Raw genomic sequence first — 17,725 nt, 5'->3', positions numbered from 1 at the left:
AATACCAAATGCATATCTGACACTGAAATTTCTTTCTTTTTTTTTTATAAATTTAGATTTCATAACATTATTACATTTTTTCATAGCACACATCATCAATCTACTTGAACGAAACTTCAGCTTAATAAGATGTGGAACAGTGCAGCCAAAACCAAAGCATTAAGATAAAACCACAACCTGTTGTACACACTTGCTACATAAAAAATCTGGAAAGTATGTAGTAATTACTGCTGAAAAGCAAAATAGACATAAATATACAAAAAACATCTACACTCATCAACAAAAAGTTATACTATAACAATTTCATAGCACTTGAAATATTCAACTGCAATTCGTAAATTGTATGTGAACAATAGTTACAAATAATAAAATGATGCACTGCTTCACTATCATTATATTCAGACCAGTAAAGCTGCTCCTGTTTGGCAATTTACATAATTATACATATTAAGAGCTGCAAACATTGCATATTAATTATGGCCCATCAATTTCAAGTGGTTTTCTTCACAAAATTTATACAACATATCAAGCGAGAGGAGTCCACTATTTTGTTCTAGATACTGTAAGTAATCTATTTTTCTATCTACTATTGCATATTGGTATAGTTCCTGTAATGGTTCCTCAAAGTTATAGTTTCATTAAAATAAAAGTTATCTATAATATAAAAAGATAACATAAAAGGCAGGCCCAGATGGGGAAGTTATTCCTAAAATTGAGCTACCCCTTCTGTATGTAAAATAAGTTTTCTTTTTTGCTTGTGTGTGTGTGTGTGTGTGTGTGTGTGTGTGTGTGTGTGTGTGTGTGTGTGTGTGTGTGTGTGTGTGTGTCATGAGGAAATGGATGCACACATAAGAAAAGATCATGACAAGCAGCATTCTTTTCCAATTGTTTTACGGAAAGGGAAATTGAGAATCATGCAACCTCAGGTGGTGGCCTGTTACCTTATATAAGGGATTTCATTCACAGGTATGGGACTTCACCAATGACTGCTAATTCAAGGATATTTCTCAAATGTTACAAGGATTGCTGGAATGGATTCTTAAAAGCCTTACGGATATAATGTCAACCTTTTGACCATGATAAAAAAAATTTGGCATATGGAGAACACTTATGCTGTGTTTGGCTTTAAGCATACTTTTAAAATTCTAGAATTACAGAGACATTAGCACCAGCCAAGAGGTACAACATACAAATGGGACTCTACACACTAAGTTTGTCTGAACAGATTTAATCATCTATATAAGAGTATCCAACTCATTATCCAACACTCTTCTTGATGTAAAGATAAGAGGGTCACTCACAACTCCATCCTTTTATTTTTCATCCCAACACATATTCATAACAAGAGGAATTTGATAATTGAGATATGTAAGCTTTGAAGATCAGCAGCTACTTCATTCTTAAAACCAAAAAAATCTAATGGCAAAAAATTAGTTCCCTCCATATGGAATGGGTAAAATTAGAGGAAAAATCTAATAATAAATAATGTATAATACAGCCAAAGCCTTTGCACTGGAATATTTCACAACAAAATTATTTGCATCAAATTTCAACAGTTAATGAAAATATTGGTGACTTAAGTATCTCATGAGAAACAGCAAAGGCATGATGTAGGTGAGAGATGCTTTGCTGTGGAGATGGGGTATTTTTTGGAACAAGAAATCTTTTCTGGAAGGCCCTTAGTCCTAAACATTATGGTACAGAGAGTTCAAATAGTAATTATCAAATATTATGTTTTAGCTTGGTCTTTGGGAACTTGACTTACATTCTCAATACAAATTTGGGATATTAAGCATACTTCTAAACATCAAATGTACTGTTTTAAGTGCAAGTAAAGATGTCCATCTGCTTAAGGTAACATCATGAGCAAAAAGTCACTTTTGGTGAGGCAGCATCATTGTCAATAAAAACAAGAAAATACAATCTTATCAAAAAAGCTCTCACTTCAATGGAGTCAATCCTATCCCTGTCTCTGAGTTTAGTGAAGCATTGAAGCTGCAGGGTCTGAACATGTAGGAGGGTGTAAGGTGTCAACAGGATAGAGTGAAGTGGAGTAATGTGGTATTAAGGGGTGATGTGCTTTCAATGGACTGAACTTGGTATATATAAAAATATCAAGATAAACCATGGAAATGTCTGTGGGGCCTGGTTGTGGATAGGATGCTCTAGTTTCGGTGCATTATACATGACAGCTAGGGAGTGGATGGGAGTAAATAATGCTATTTCTTCATATGCTTCTAGTCCTACCTTACTTACATTGGCAATGGTAAACAGGAATGGAGAGAAAAAATGTAAAAAAATAAGTAAATTAATATCATATTAGTATTGTAAGGGGTCCCTGCATCTTCAAGTGTGCTCTCCAATCAAGAGAAGGACCCCTTTGGGACAAGAAATTCCTTCATCAGACTGTACTCACCTTAATCATTCATGATGCTACAGCCTTACAAGGGGTATCATCATCAATGAAATGAAAGGTATACAGTCTTGTTAAGGCTCTTACTCCAAAGGAGTCCAGTGTTTCCCTGCTCCCAATTGGGGTGAATCACTGGTGCTGCAGGTGACCCATACAAAAGGTCACGAAGTTGTATAATTAAGCTGCACTTACATAAAGTATACACACACACACACATACACACACACAAACACAAACACAATTTTCAAAAAGTTCAGCAAATGAGTCATCCCATCCCTGTCTTAGGTTTATGTTCATTGGGCCAGCACACTAAGAAAGGTCAGAGTGTAGTTTGAGAATAATGCCTCTGGATATCAACATTCAGTACTGTACAGAACTATACCCTTGGCTGGGTTTTACAAGCTCCCATAAGAGACAATTTATAATTCCAGTATGTACATAGGCACAGAGGAGTGTTTAAAATTAATAAAGGAAGATTTAGCAAAGAAACACATCTTTGTACAATAAACTCTTGATCTTCCACACACCCCACAAACAAGGCCTTTGTAGATATTGGAATTTGTTTAGCAAGAAATCCTCACCTTGCAATAGAGTTTCCCTATACAGTGAATATTTACCTACTATATTTCACTTTAATGTTAGTAATGTACAGCAAAATTCTTAAAATGATGTCAAAATAAACAGTACCACATCACTTTGGTGGATACTAATGCACAAAAACTAGACTTATAAGAGGGCAGATGCAAGGATTTTGCTTATCATCTGGATCAATGGGGCCTTCTGGACTGAAGCAGTGGAGCCATCAGCATTACTAACAGTGATGCCCTTAAGAGAGCAGCAAGTAATGGTAAAATTTCAGGGTTACAACTGCATATGTTATCAGAATATAGCTGGGCAATATCATCATTCTGTAGGCATAGTCATCATCAATTATTTGAGCATGTGACACATTTTCAAACAATCTGTCTCCATACATGAGAGAGAAAAGCAATTATGAGAATTTCACATAAATATGACAATTATCATCAAATATTACCAAATAACATACAATGTCCTTCTGGATAAAACAAAATGTACATCATAAATGGAAGAAAATTCTGAAAATCCAACATCAATTTCCTATGAATTTAACTGATTTAACATTAGTTCTGTTGACACTACAAAATAAACCATTACTCAGCTAAAGGAAAATATCAAGATGATAAAGCTTTCTTCTTTTCAAGTTTTCGTGAAAATTATCTGGATATGATCCTTACTGAAAAACCATACTTCTCAACTATGAGTATGCATATGCAATGTGCAATGGTCTGCATGATTATCATAAGATTTTTAAGAACCCCCTACTTCATCCAAGTATTTGGTCTAACAATGAGCATGTAAACTATTTCTAGTTCTTCTTTAAAAACTAAATAATAACTAAAGATTTTTTATATGAACATGATCAGTAAAGTTCTTTTATATCCTAAAAAATTTCAAAGTTGACTCGCTGTTTCACATTTCTAATTTCAAGGCACTTAATAGCCTTCTGTCATCTTCATAATAGAGGTTCTACGGCTTGTTTGATGGTTTATTTGTTTTTCAAGAATTACTTTAGTTTTCACCAGTAACAATCAAAATTCAAATGCACCTTTAGGAATTCTTGGGGATTGTACCAAGGTGGCCAGCCTATGGTGTGTACATCACAAAGAGCTTGCCTGTACAGAAGTGTTGATATAAATTGTTCCCCAGTCTAATCTAAATTTGGCATGCACACTCTGGGGACCCAGGGCACCTCTTTACAGATTCCCAGAAACTGATTCCAATGAACATTAATATCATCAAAGTGTTCCCATTAAGCTGAATGGGCCTAAATAATGAATTATGAATACATGAAACCTCAGGTAGGTAGGTAGGTAGGCAGTAGTTGGTAAGCAGCCACTGACCAAGGAGGTATATTACTGGTATTACCCACCTAGGTATTGGGAGGGTGACAGTTGTGCAGTTAGCTAACACTGCAGTGGCTGTCAAATCGCACTCCTCTTACCCATGAAGCTGTCTTTTCTCTCTGCCTCACCTACACATGGACCTCTGCCATTCTGTCCAGATACAATCTCTCCTTGTCACATGACATTAACTCACACAATTCATTCTTTGTAACTAGATTTTCCAGCAGCGAGTACTATCTGCTAGCCCTGCCTTTTGGCAAAACGATAGGAGTAATAGATAAAAGTAGTAGGTAGGAACATCAGGCAGGATCTTAGGTAGAAACATTAGACAGAAGTAATAAGTAAGAACATCAGGTGGGAGCAATAGGTAGAAGTAGTAGGTTGGAACATTGGGCAGAAATATTAGGTAGACAAATTAGGTAGAAGTAGTAGGTTGGAACATTGGGCAGAAATATTAGGTAGACACATTAGGTATAAGTAGTCAGTAGGAACATTACATAGGAGCCTCTAGAAACAATGCGCTAAAGTTATCTGCTGCCAGTGGCCTGTCAATGATGAGGTACTAATGTCCAAGAACTGACACTAAAGTTCACCAACTATGGAGACTTGTGCCAAGGTTGCTCCCTTGAGGGAGTTCCTAGAGGGAACAGGCATCAAGCAAGATACAGATAGACAGACAGAAACCCCAGACTCTAAAGTGGTGTGTACTGTGTGAAATATAAGTACATCAATTATATCTAAAAAAGAATAGTATATCTGACTAAAGGTGAAAGCATCTAATCTAATACATAGCTGTTAGTACTTTCTTGTGCAGGGTGTCATGAGGAAGCAACAAAATTAAAGAGATCATACATTAATTTTCGAAATATTCAACTTTAAATGAAAAAGAATTTCACACTCAAATACCAGTGTACATAAAATTCACAACAATTCTGAAATAACATGTGTATTCTAACTCATAATATGCCAAATGTGTACTTAAACTACAATAACACCTGCAAACTTAAAGGCTTCAAAGCCTGTCAAGTTGACAAATCTAACAATCCTATATAACGTTATACTGGGCACAATGCTCTACAGCATAATGCAAATGAGCCCATAATCACATATACTGTACTGGAATGTGTTATTTTTCCCACCTACACAATAGCTGTGACAATTTTTTTGAGACTGGGCATTCTTATTGTTTCAACTTAACAGTGACTGATGCATCAAGTTCATTCTGAAACATCCTTGTCCTTGATTTCCATCACATGTTTGACAGTCCTACAAACTTTATCCAGAGGTCTACTGTTAAGAGCTTACAACATATAAAGCTAACAATTCAAAAACTTAATATCTCCATCTATAATGCCTACAAAATAAGATATAAACTACACTGTACGTTTTATGACAGTTTAGTCTGAATAAATAAAAGTACACGAATATTTAACACAGACTTAAACATCCCATATAGAAAAGGGAAAGAAGTATTCAGCTTAAATTTCAGGGTTGTCATCTAAAGGCAAATAGCAAAATATAGCTTTGTCTAGTTTCATAATTGCTTCTACCATTAACATGCTATGTCACATATTTTCGTTAATAAAATTAAAAGAAAATCACTATGATTTTGACAATTCTACAAAAAAATATTGGAATGAACAATGTCACTAAATGATACTACTTCTACTATCTACACCTTTCATTTTATTGCTAATTAAAGTGATTACCTGGCTGTACAATATTAAATGATTTGGAATGTGTATGGAGAAAACTAATTTCCATGTACAAATATCATGATGAATGATAGGTGTAAGCAAAGTGCTCAGCTATATATATATATATATATATATATATATATATATATATATATATATATATATATATATATATTTTTTTTCTTTCAAACTATTCGCCATTTCCCACGTTAGCAAGGTAGCGTTAAGAACAGAGGACTGGGCCTCTGAAGGAATATCCTCGCCTGGGCCACTTCTCTGTTCCTTCTTTTGGAAAATTAAAAAAAGAAAAAAAAAAAAACAAGAGGGGAGGATTTCCAGCCCCCTGCTCCCTCCCTTTTAGTCGCCTTCTACGACACGCAGGGAATACATGGGAAGTATTCTTTCTACCCTATCCCCAGCGATAATATATATATATATATATAAATAAATATATATATATATATATATATATATATATATATATATATATATATATATATATATATATATATATATATATATATATATCCATGGGTATGTCTGAAGGAATAGTGGTTCCAACAATGTTATATGGTTGTGAGGCGTGGGCTATAGATAGAGTTATGCGGAGGAGGGTGGATGTGTTGGAAATGAGATGTTTGAGGACAACATGCGGTGTGAGGTGGTTTGATCGAGTAAGTAATGAAGGGGTAAGAGAGATGTTTGGTAATAAAAAGAGTGTGGTTGAGAGAGCAGAAGAGGGTGTTTTGAAATGGCTTGGTCACATGGACAGAATGAGTGAGGAAAGATTGACAAAGATGATATATGTGTCAGAGGTGGAGGGAACGAGAAGTGGGAGACCAAATTGGAGGTGGAAAGATGGAGTGAAAAAGATTCTGACTGATCAGGGCCTGGACATGCAGGAGGGTGAAAGGCGTGCAAGGAATAGAGTGAAATGGAACGATGTGGTATACTGGGGTCGATGTGCTGTCAATGGATTGAACCAGGGCATGTGAAGCATCTGGGGTAAACCATGGAAAGTTTTGTGGAGCGTGGATGTCGCAAGGGAGCTGTAGTTTCGGGCATTATTGCATGACAGCTGGAGACTGAGTGTGAGCGAATGGGGCCTTTGTTCTCTTTTCCTGGTGCTGCCTCGCGCACATGAGGGGGGAGGGGGATGTTATTCTGTGTGTGGCGGGGTGGCGATGGGGGTGAGTAGGGGCAGACAGTGTGAATTGTGTGCATGTGTGTATATGTGTGTGTATATATGTGTGTACGTTGGGATGTGTGGGTGTGTATGTTTGCGTGTGTGGACGTGTGTGTGTTTGTGTGTGTGTGCAAGTGTGTGGGGGTGGGTTGGGCCATTTCTTTCATCTGTTTCCTTGTGCTACCTCGCAGGCACGGGAGACAGCGACAAAGCAAAATAAATAAAATATATGAATATTTTATTATCATACTTTGTTACTGACCTCTGCCTGCTCAATGTTACACTAGAAGTGAAAAGTTAATTTTCATGAAGCTGTATCACTAGGAGTACAGTCTCTTCAAAGGCCTTCTGTCTACAAATGAGTCTAGATTTACCCACAACTGGAAGTAGTGCAGCCTTAGGGTTCAAGCCCAATTAGAAAGATTTTGGGTAACAGCAGGACTCTCTCATAGAAATTGGTTCTGGGATATTTTTCATACTCGGTCACCATTCTCCCTATCCACAACCAGGCCCCACAAACCTTTCCATGGTTTATTCCAGATGCTTCACATGCCCTGGTATAAAAAAAATAAATATGTCATTTTAATTATCATTACTTCTGTAATCATATTAAATCCTAGGACCCCTTCTATGAGGTTCCAGAAGTTTCGAGGTTGTGCTACAATCGGAAGCATGAAATGATGGATTCCTTTGGAGAAAGAAGTTCCTCAAAGAGACTGTACTCACTTTCATCTACCGACGATGATATAGTCTTGATGAAGGGGACTTTCCACTCATGGAGTAACCACAAGCAAGCAGAATCCAGTAACAGCTATAACCACACCAATCCCCAAAAAGAAACCATAGACTTATCTTTGCTTCACACTTTAGCAATCTGTACTTATATATCCCCTCTTCCCAACAAATATGACACTGTCTACCTCTGTGTTTCTGTTCTCTACCATCATCCACTCATTTGTCTGAATATACTATTTTCAATATATATATATATATATATATATATATATATATATATATATATATATATATATATATATATATATACACAGATCTCTCCCCATATACAAAAATAGATAATTACACACAAATACACAAAAACACGAACACACAATGTACACGTATCAAACAAGCTTACTACTAAAATCCCACATGCTGGAATCACATGATGTTCTCTTCCTGTGAAATATATATTCATATTCAAGATAATGAAGTTTGTTAACTCACTTCAAAAGGCCTTAAAAATATCATTAAATATCATCCTCTTCGTATATGTAAAATCACTCTTCATCCACATGAAGCTTTCCATAAATTCTATGAAACAGTTTTGCATCTTTTTGCATAAGCCTTTTTGTTTTACAAGGTAATGAATCATTACACAAAAAAATTTTTCTACATTATCTTATGAAGCTGATGGCAAGTATACTATGAAGATAATCTACTGCAATACATTACTGAATGGAGCTGAATTATTAGAACAGTCCTGTATTCCAAAGCTACTTTTACTTCAACTAAAAAGTGGATGCAGTGAGTACTTTCTCTCAGTAAGGCTCCTTAGCATTAATCCATGGGAGAGATGAATAAATTATTAAATTTTTTCATCCTTAATGATGAATTTGAGTTCTTCCAGCCTTCCTTTCAATAGCCTAAGATGGAAATCATGTATAATGGTTAATCATAACACAAATTCCAGTACCTACAACCAAGCGAAGAGCAAACCTATTCAACTACCAGATTTTTCTTGTTAATTCTGAACATAAATCTTTCTTCATGAAATTAAGAAAAAAAAATATCATCACAAAACACCATATATGTAAAATAATCACAAAAAATCAGCTTTTAAACTTACAAGATTATTCAAATAAATGTTGAACGATAACAGCATCTTCATAAATGCTTAAATCCTCAAAAATTCTTCATTAATACTCTTTATCAATGTAAACAATCTGTTCCAAAGCAGTATAACACTAATCTTCATTAAGTCTTCATCATAAAATATTCAACCTCCTCTTCATGATGTTATACACTACTAAAATTATACTGGAGCAAGAAAGATGCAACCAACTTTGCTGGTCATCTGCAATTAAGTGGGTGATTTCACTGTTAGTTCAAAAGGGTGAGGTTTATTATTATGATTCACAGCATTATGTGAGAAACTTTATGAAAGGGTCATTATCTAATGATTTTGGAACACTTCAGGAGAAACTGAGATCTGTCACAGGCACAGTTACATCAGCTGGTCTATGGTGGTACCACCTAACATGAAGCCTTAACTAATACTCCTTTCATCATCAAAAAAAAAAAAAAAAATATTTCCTTCATTAAGATACTGTTTCCTATAGGTAAGAAGGAAACTTCTAATTAGAGATTAACCTGCTCATGAAGAAATCTCAACTGGCTTTTTTTAATGTTCTGACGAGCAGCAATCATGTAAGATAGATTTTCAAGGCCCTTTTAAATACAGCTTCTTCCTAAAATAAGTGATAAATAATTCAGATAAAATGATGAGTTAGCAATGTACAAAAATAAACCATAAAAAATAAGTAAACAGGTCTTAATAAGATTCTAACCAGCCAAATTTGAAATAAGGAATGTTAAGCAAATTACACGTAGTCCCTGCAATCCAGTGCTTCAGTATCCGGTACTTCGCTTAAATGGTATTCATCAACAAGTGACTTAAATACTATTAACAATGGAAAAAAGTTTCAGAATCATCTTAAACCCTGTACAGTTAAGACTGGAAAGTTCCTATGTAAATCTTATCTTTTGGAGGAAAAGCAGGAAAAGCATCAGCTTGGAGTCAGAGTTAAACATTTTGAAGGGTTTTGATCATGGTTAATTTGTTGTTGATATTGCCAGACCTCTTAGCTTGCTCCCTTTTAGTACATCAGATAAAGTGAGGCAGTATGCCTGCAATTTGACTCCTTTGAGGTCCAATTAAAATTGCTCATACCCGAGGTGAAGTTATGGAGAACATGTGCAAATGTTGAGTGTCTGGATGGAAGATCAACGTAACAAAGCTGTACTTAGTATAATGCAATTCTGCTTGAAAACAATGCTATTTCAAGATGTAACTCTTATTTAAATAACTGTATTGTACTGCATGCTTTTTGGTATTTTATTCTGGAAAGTAGCCCTCCCTTATCTAAGTGAATCTTATAGCATGGGGGAATTCACTATCTAGCAATTTGACTAACCTGCATTTCCCAAAAATACATCTCCATTGTTAAGCAGGGACTAAGTACAGTATACATACATACATAATTTCTAATTCATGTAGGTATTATATCCTTGTGCTCAATGTCATACCTCAGCTTGTAGAATTTAACTGTTAACTTCTGTCATATGGGCATTCTATAATGTTTCTGTCTCTATATTAGTAACATAAAATTTTCTGGACATAGGTACCCTGGTCTCAACACTAAACAAGTATCACTTTACAATCTTTCCAAAAACTATATCTTGCATATCTACAGAAAGGCTTCTACAAAATGAACACTGTTTCTGAGGAAATATCTGAATTACTGTTATAGTCAGAGCTCAAAAATCTGAATACCTTATGACCAAGCAGTGTGTATAATTCCTGAAAATGATGAACTTTTGAGTTTTATCTTTTTTTACATAAGTGAGCCAGGAATAGGAACCCTCCCTCATTTCTCTGCTGTTTAAACCACTTTTGCTAAATGTACTATCAATCATCTATGCTGTTCCAACTTTGCTTGTGCAATGACTTCCAATTGACTATTTCCTTGTTTGTTTCCCACTCAGCACAGAATCCAAAGATCTTGTTATAGTGCCTCTTTATATCATAAAATGTGGCATTTCCAATACCATGCTATTCAAAAAACTTGTGCTGAAACACCTTTGTCTACTTTTTTAGATATTTCTGAAAGCTAACGTAACATGCTTAATATTTTTCTTTATTTTGCTTTGTCGCTGTCTCCCGCGTTAGCGAGGTAGCGCAAGGAAAAACACGAAAGAATGGCCCAACTCACCCATATACACATGTATATACATACACGTCCACACATGCAAAATATACATACCTATACATCTCAACGTATACATATATATATAAACGCAGACATATACATATATACACATGTACATAATTCATACTGTCTGCCTTTATTCATTCCCATTGCCACCTCGCCACAACATGCTTAAACGTATAACTTTATAAATACAGATTCTTCAGCTGCTTGGACATTTGAAATCTATAATTTTGAGCTTTAACTATATTGCTTTTAATCTATGTGTAAACACATTCATTATAAGCTGTACAGGAAAAAATTTTCAAGCAAACGAAATTACTTTTCCAACAAAAGTGGTCCCTGCTGATTTTATTACCAAATGTATGAGCCTAACTTTTACTGGTGTTATAAAAAAAACAAATAAAAACTACACTTCCCTAAAGTAGCAAATACAGTTCAATGTACTTACATTAAATCTATTCTTAAGATGCTGGTAGTCCTTTGGGTAAGTAGGCCATTTACTGAGGATACTGCATATCACTGCTTCTGTTTTCTCTTGTTTTGGGGCACTGACTCAGACAATCAACTGGGAATATACTGTAAGTGTCTGTGACATATGGGACACAAATATTTTCTGTTCACTTTTTGGAGTAATCTTACCCCCAATGTCAGCTGTCAATTATTTGTTTTCAATAAGTTATCATACATTCATTTTCAGTAAAGTAAATGTGATGGCAACAGTAGCAAGACTTTGATGTTACATTGTCAAAAGTCATTCTTAACCTATGTACACATTAAAATTTTGGTAAAGTAACAAAATTCATAAAAATCTAATAGCACAGTTGAACTTTTTAGACTAAAGGCGTTCACTCATTTATGTCATCTACTGTGTGGTAGTTAACCTACTAGCAAAACAATTACTACATTATATACAAGCAACAGGAAACTGATGGACAGGGGCATATAATGTTTGGAATACAATCTGTACATCCATAATTCTGATGAAATTTGAAGGGCAGACATATGACAAGGGAGTCACAGCAGTATCTAGTTGATAGTCTACAAAATGTGACACTACCTTTACAGCATTTTAATATTCCTCTGTAAAATAGAGAGGACATTAATCACTACAACCAAAAGCCAGCATTTTCTTTCATTACAACAAAAGTGAAAAAAATTCTAATTACTCTGATCCATTAAGATATTCATCCAAAATTCTTACATGAGATATGCTAACACAAGTAATATAAAAAAATCAACCTTTTTAATCTTACGGTAATCACTCTCATCTCAACTTGCTGCAGTAGAGAGATGATCAGTTTTGCCAATGTGAACTGCAGTCATACTCATACACTTATGCTGTTATGTATCATTACAAAATGGTCCCTTTTCAGAAATACATAGCATGAACAATTGACTGGAAAACTAAATTTCTCCTTTTTCAAAAATTTTCAGTATGAGAGCTTGAAAGAATATCATCATTTTCTTAGAGGCAGTATTTATCTTTCATACAGTCAATCATCCAAAATGATTCCATTTTCTACAAATCAAAGAACAATATCTATGAAATTTCTGTACTGATGTAATAATGTCATACACCAAGTAGTTCCATAATGTCATCTAGTTCAGCACAAAAATCATACCATAATATGAAACATATATAATATCTTAAGCTCTATATCCAAGACCTAAAATTTACTCATAAACTTATTCATGAAATTAATCTTTTATTTTCTGCGAGTATTATAAGAAATTTAGATTTCCAAATATTCGAAAACGTTAGGGCAATTTGGGAGGTCTTAGAAGATTCTGGATATTATTATCAAGGTTAGCCTCATAATAATTTCCCTGATTGCCAGGGTCTTCCCCCATATTCATATCTTGATGAGTATCATCTTCTGGATGGAACACTTGTGGAATCTCTAGAGCTCTCACTTGGTTGCTTCTTCTTGGAAGGTCTTTGTTGTCTTCTTGACAATTTTCCTCATCAATATTGTCATTGTTCTGCCTTATATCATTGCCTTCTTCATCTTGATCATCCATTAGGTCCTCACCTATTTTCTCCTCTTCGTCTATGGCTGCGTCCAAATTGTCTGTTGTGTAATAGATAATGAATTATCATCAATGAGAAGAGGACAAGTCTAAAAATACCTAAGACTAAGCCTAAGAAAAGAGTCTATAAATGGGGATCTTATTTTCAGCAAGAAAATTTGATAATATGTCACTTACTGTGCATAGGGCCTTCTCATGTTCTGTTGTAATGTTTCACTAAACTGTAAACCTAATCCATGATATAGATATATGAAAGTACATATCACAATAAGTGGTCATGAAAAATGGTCATGAAAAAGTCAAAATAAGAATTTAAAGTTTGCCTTTAAAAAGTTATGAACAAGCTTTCCTATTCTTAATTCTATTTAAACATAAAATTTACTTACTAATATGCAATATTTCTTTTTGGATATTTATAATTTTCAATCCATTAGAGCAAAGAAAATCTTAAAGCAAACAACTGTCTTCATGAATCACCCCCAAAAAGGATAACTACCTCAAATTCTTTAAATGTTTAAGACAAATTAGGGATGTTTACCTATTTGAAAGGAAACAAATTTGAAATTATGAGACTTCTTTCAGCATTCATATATATGAACTACATATACATGTACTTTTATGGGCAATCAGAAATGGTAATACAGACATCCATTAAAGAGATTCATTAAATGGAAAGCCAACTTACCAAACAGAATGGCTTCCCTCTACTAAAATTACCAGACACCATAAGCCTATCAATCATGGAATGAGTAACATTTCTTGAATCCTAAACTCAAAAGTCATTTTGTCATGGCAAAACAGTACTTAACTCCACCTAATTCATCAAGATAACATACCAGCTACCTTTTCATTCCAACACATTTATCTCAACAGAAAAAGAACTAATAAATAAGGTCTGGCAACTAAGTTTGCAAAGTAGCCACATACAATCATCCTGCCATTCTAATGAAGGGGAGGTGATCACTAATTTGCAGTCAACCTGTCACTGAAGTTTTCAAAATCATCCTCTAAGGCAAGAGAAAGTGGTAAGGTCTTCCACTCAACCACTACTTCTTGGTGGAAATTTTCTGTAATTTAGTCAAATACAGCACATTTATAAATTTGGTCTGACGAAGAGCTTAAGTACAAACTTGCTATCCTAACTGGGCAGTAAATGTGGCACCTTCCACTATATATAACAGTACTGATGCATTTAAATATAATATATGAGGATATGTATGATATTCATATGAGAAGAGCTTTTCTATCCTAATCAAAAATAAAACCTCTGTGCATGCTTCTAAGGGTCAAACTTCTGTGTCACTGACAATACAGTTTCAAGGAGTTTCACTGACTTATCTTTCTGTAGTTAGTTTTGACCATCTGAGGTTTACTTGAACGTCAGTCTCACCTTTAGCATTATTTCAGGTTGAATTTATTACAGGATTTGTTTTCCTTTGGAAATTAAATACTGAGCAGTTCCAGGTACCTAGCAGTTATTCCCACATCACTTCACCTAATCCTTAAACACTGAACCATCTTCTGTTTTGAAGGCAGAGGAAAAAAAATATCCTAGGCATCTTAATTTTGTGACTCAAATGTTTTCTTCACTTGACTTCAAGTTCTATAACCTGGTATCCTGAACTAAATGCCTTTGTGTTTTCAAAGATGGATTTTTGATGAACACTACTGTTGACTGAAAATCAATTCCTTGATCCCTCTGGTCCCGTTCAATCCATAAATCCCAACTTTATCTAATGATGGATACTCTGATAGTTCTTATCAAAACTGAGGAGATGTATTCTTCCTAATGCATTTAGCTCATAGACAGACATCTAATTTTCTTTGACCAAATCAAATGTACAAAAACTTTGTCCTCCTACAAGTTTACAATAATGTACTATTTCTGGACTGCCTCCAACTGATAACAGAAATAGCTTATCACACTATGATACAATAGTTGCACGAACATATACCACACAGAAAAACCTCTCACTCACAAAGATCTATCACACATTCACTCCCTGAAACATGCTATCAAAAGATATCCATAAACAGAGGGGAGATGAAGAAAAGTCCTTCAATTTTGCCAATTATCCAACACGGTCATTTTGCTACAAAAATCATAAATCCTAGAAAGTACACTCTTCTTCCTTTATGCCCTATATGTCCCTTCTATCTTCTATAGGTCTCCTACAGCAATAGGGAAGCAATCAGTCTACCGGGTGGGACCACTGTTCATAAGGTGTGGTGGTGTGTATGTCACTTGCAATGGAGAGTGCAGGACAATTGAGCAGTATGTGTTCAGTGTCGTCAATGTGGTAGTTGCACACTCACATCTAAAGAATAAAGGATATTCAAAGCTTTAAGAAAAGCTAATTTTCAGAAATCTAGAAATCACTTTAGTATTGTCCAAATTAAGCATGAGTATTGCCTAAACACTGACTGACTTCAGACTCCTCAGCAGTGAAATGTATAGAAGCCTGGAAAGCTTGGAAAGCCTGGCTCCCTTATAAAGTTATGTTTTATTTGAAACTTTTAAGCTTGATCTGCCTACAAAAACTAGTGAAGCCTGAGCAGTAATAATGCCTTATGCTTTTGTTTCCATTTTGTACATTTCCAAATTTTTCCTTTGACAATTTAATGTTTAAATCATAATGAAAATAACTGAAACTAAATAAAAAGGACATAAATAATAGGAATAGCCTTCCTTCATTTTGCAGAAACAAGAGGTAACTAAATAACTTCACTGATTCATTTATACAACATAGTTATACTTGGCTGAGGGATGAATTCAAAGGGCAAAGAGCTGATTGAAGAACTGGATGGGACTGATTCCTAATGTGCCATGACAATATATCTTGTGAAATAAGGATTCAAGACACAGCTCATCTTGACGAAGATTTTAACAGTCAAGTATCTATTCTTTCAGGTAGTTCAGATTTTTGTGAAAAGGATGTCCATGGAACCATTTCTAACTGGCAATCAAGACATAAGTCTCTTTTGATCTGTGTCAAGTACAGCGTACGTTATGCAACTTAACATACTTCATTAGAAAAGAAGTACGTCCTTAAAAAAAAAGGTGTGAGGGCCCTAGAACGTACTTTGACGCAGTCAATTGGAAGCCCATATGCAACCTGGATATATCATCAAGATTTCTGTTAAAAGTGAATCTCAGCTACATATATGAATCTGACAACTTCTATACTTACCTTAACAATGAACTATGAGAATTCAGCATTTATCAAATATTTTCCCATCAGTTTGACTAACTACCTGACATCCAACCTTAAGCATAGATTCATAAATAAGAGTAAGCATTTCTAAGACAGTACTAGGCAGAGATATCCCATGACTCTGAAGTTAGAAAAATGTTTTGCAAACTCCAACTTGATGTACATCATAAGGCAGAGAGTTTATAAATTCAGAAGCAGAGTGATATGAAAATTACTGCCCTGTATAGGGTAAGAGGAATTAGAATCTGCCACCAGTTCCTGTCCTCTTCAACAAAGCACAAAGCAGTCTATCACTAAATCTTCTGAGAGAGGCATTCAATAATGAAAGTTATATTGTAATATGTAATTTTCTTGCTCATGGTGGAACTCTGATTCAATACTACACACTTTATGGGAGGTTCCTTCGCAAATCCCTACTAGTGTTATCAAGACTCAAATGCTGGTCACTTTCACTGTATTATTACTGAGAAAAGGTACAGAAAAAATAGCAAATATTCTTGGGATAAAATGTCTGGTTGGTTGATCAGTATGCCATCTGAAACACCTTTCAGTACAAAAAATTATCATTAAATCTTGTCATGGATATAAAAGAATCTTAAGCTATGAATATAAGCTATGAATATATTAACCAAAGAAAAAATACAAGTAACTTGTGAATGTTTTACTGATGTGAAGGGCTGTTATGTAGAAAACAAAAAGGAAAATAAGTACATTTTGCATGAGAGCAATTTCCAGAAAATAGGAAGGCTTGAAGGTAACAAGTGACATGGCTGTTAAGAGCCAACATTTGAACAACAGTTATTATCAATCTTATATTATAGCTGTCAACATGGCACTGGCAAAAATTATACCCTAATTAAAGCCATGTTGGTAGAAAGTGTATAATAACAATGTTATATAAAAAACATACACAGGGAACCAAAATACTAAACACTACTTAGTATACTGAAAGTGTGTTATGGAGAAAAAGTAAATGGTATTTGAGGAAAAGGTCTTCCCACAAAGGTATGGCAGTTCTATTCCATATCAGGATGGTTGTGGGTACTGGAAGTTGTAGACATGAAAGAAGAATGGCTTTATAAAATATCTTTTCTGTGAGAACTATGAAGATAGCTTGCATAACTAGTCAGTCATCAAGATGGATTATGTTCAAAACAATCTGAAGAAATGATAACATAGTGAGGACCAATATCCAGTTAATCAATTACAAATAAATGTAAATTAAGCACTTTTAGTTCATGAAGTTTCTACTACATAGCATTACCT

At 34.7% G+C, this 17,725-nt stretch overlaps 1 protein-coding gene across 13 annotated transcripts in view; it reads right to left on the bottom strand.

Annotated features, from left to right (window-relative positions):
- Positions 1–742: 742 nt before the first annotated feature.
- The window catches only part of LOC139757618 (uncharacterized), a 71,637-nt gene continuing 54,654 nt past the window's right edge, over positions 743–17,725 (bottom strand). For 12 of the 13 annotated variants that reach the window (XM_071678252.1, XM_071678253.1, XM_071678250.1 and 9 more), the window contains one exon: positions 743–13,285. In XM_071678252.1, coding sequence (XP_071534353.1) covers positions 12,972–13,285 — 314 coding nt within the window. In that variant the 3' untranslated portion in view covers positions 743–12,971. The remainder of the gene's footprint in view (positions 13,286–17,725) is intronic. The other variant, XM_071678259.1, reaches the window with a different exon arrangement.

The sequence above is a fragment of the Panulirus ornatus genome, chromosome 27 (assembly GCF_036320965.1).
Source record: "Panulirus ornatus isolate Po-2019 chromosome 27, ASM3632096v1, whole genome shotgun sequence".
Classification (NCBI taxonomy): domain Eukaryota; kingdom Metazoa; phylum Arthropoda; class Malacostraca; order Decapoda; family Palinuridae; genus Panulirus; species Panulirus ornatus.
Note: the sequence above shows the minus strand (reverse complement) of the source record. Positions and strands in the feature narration are given on the sequence as shown.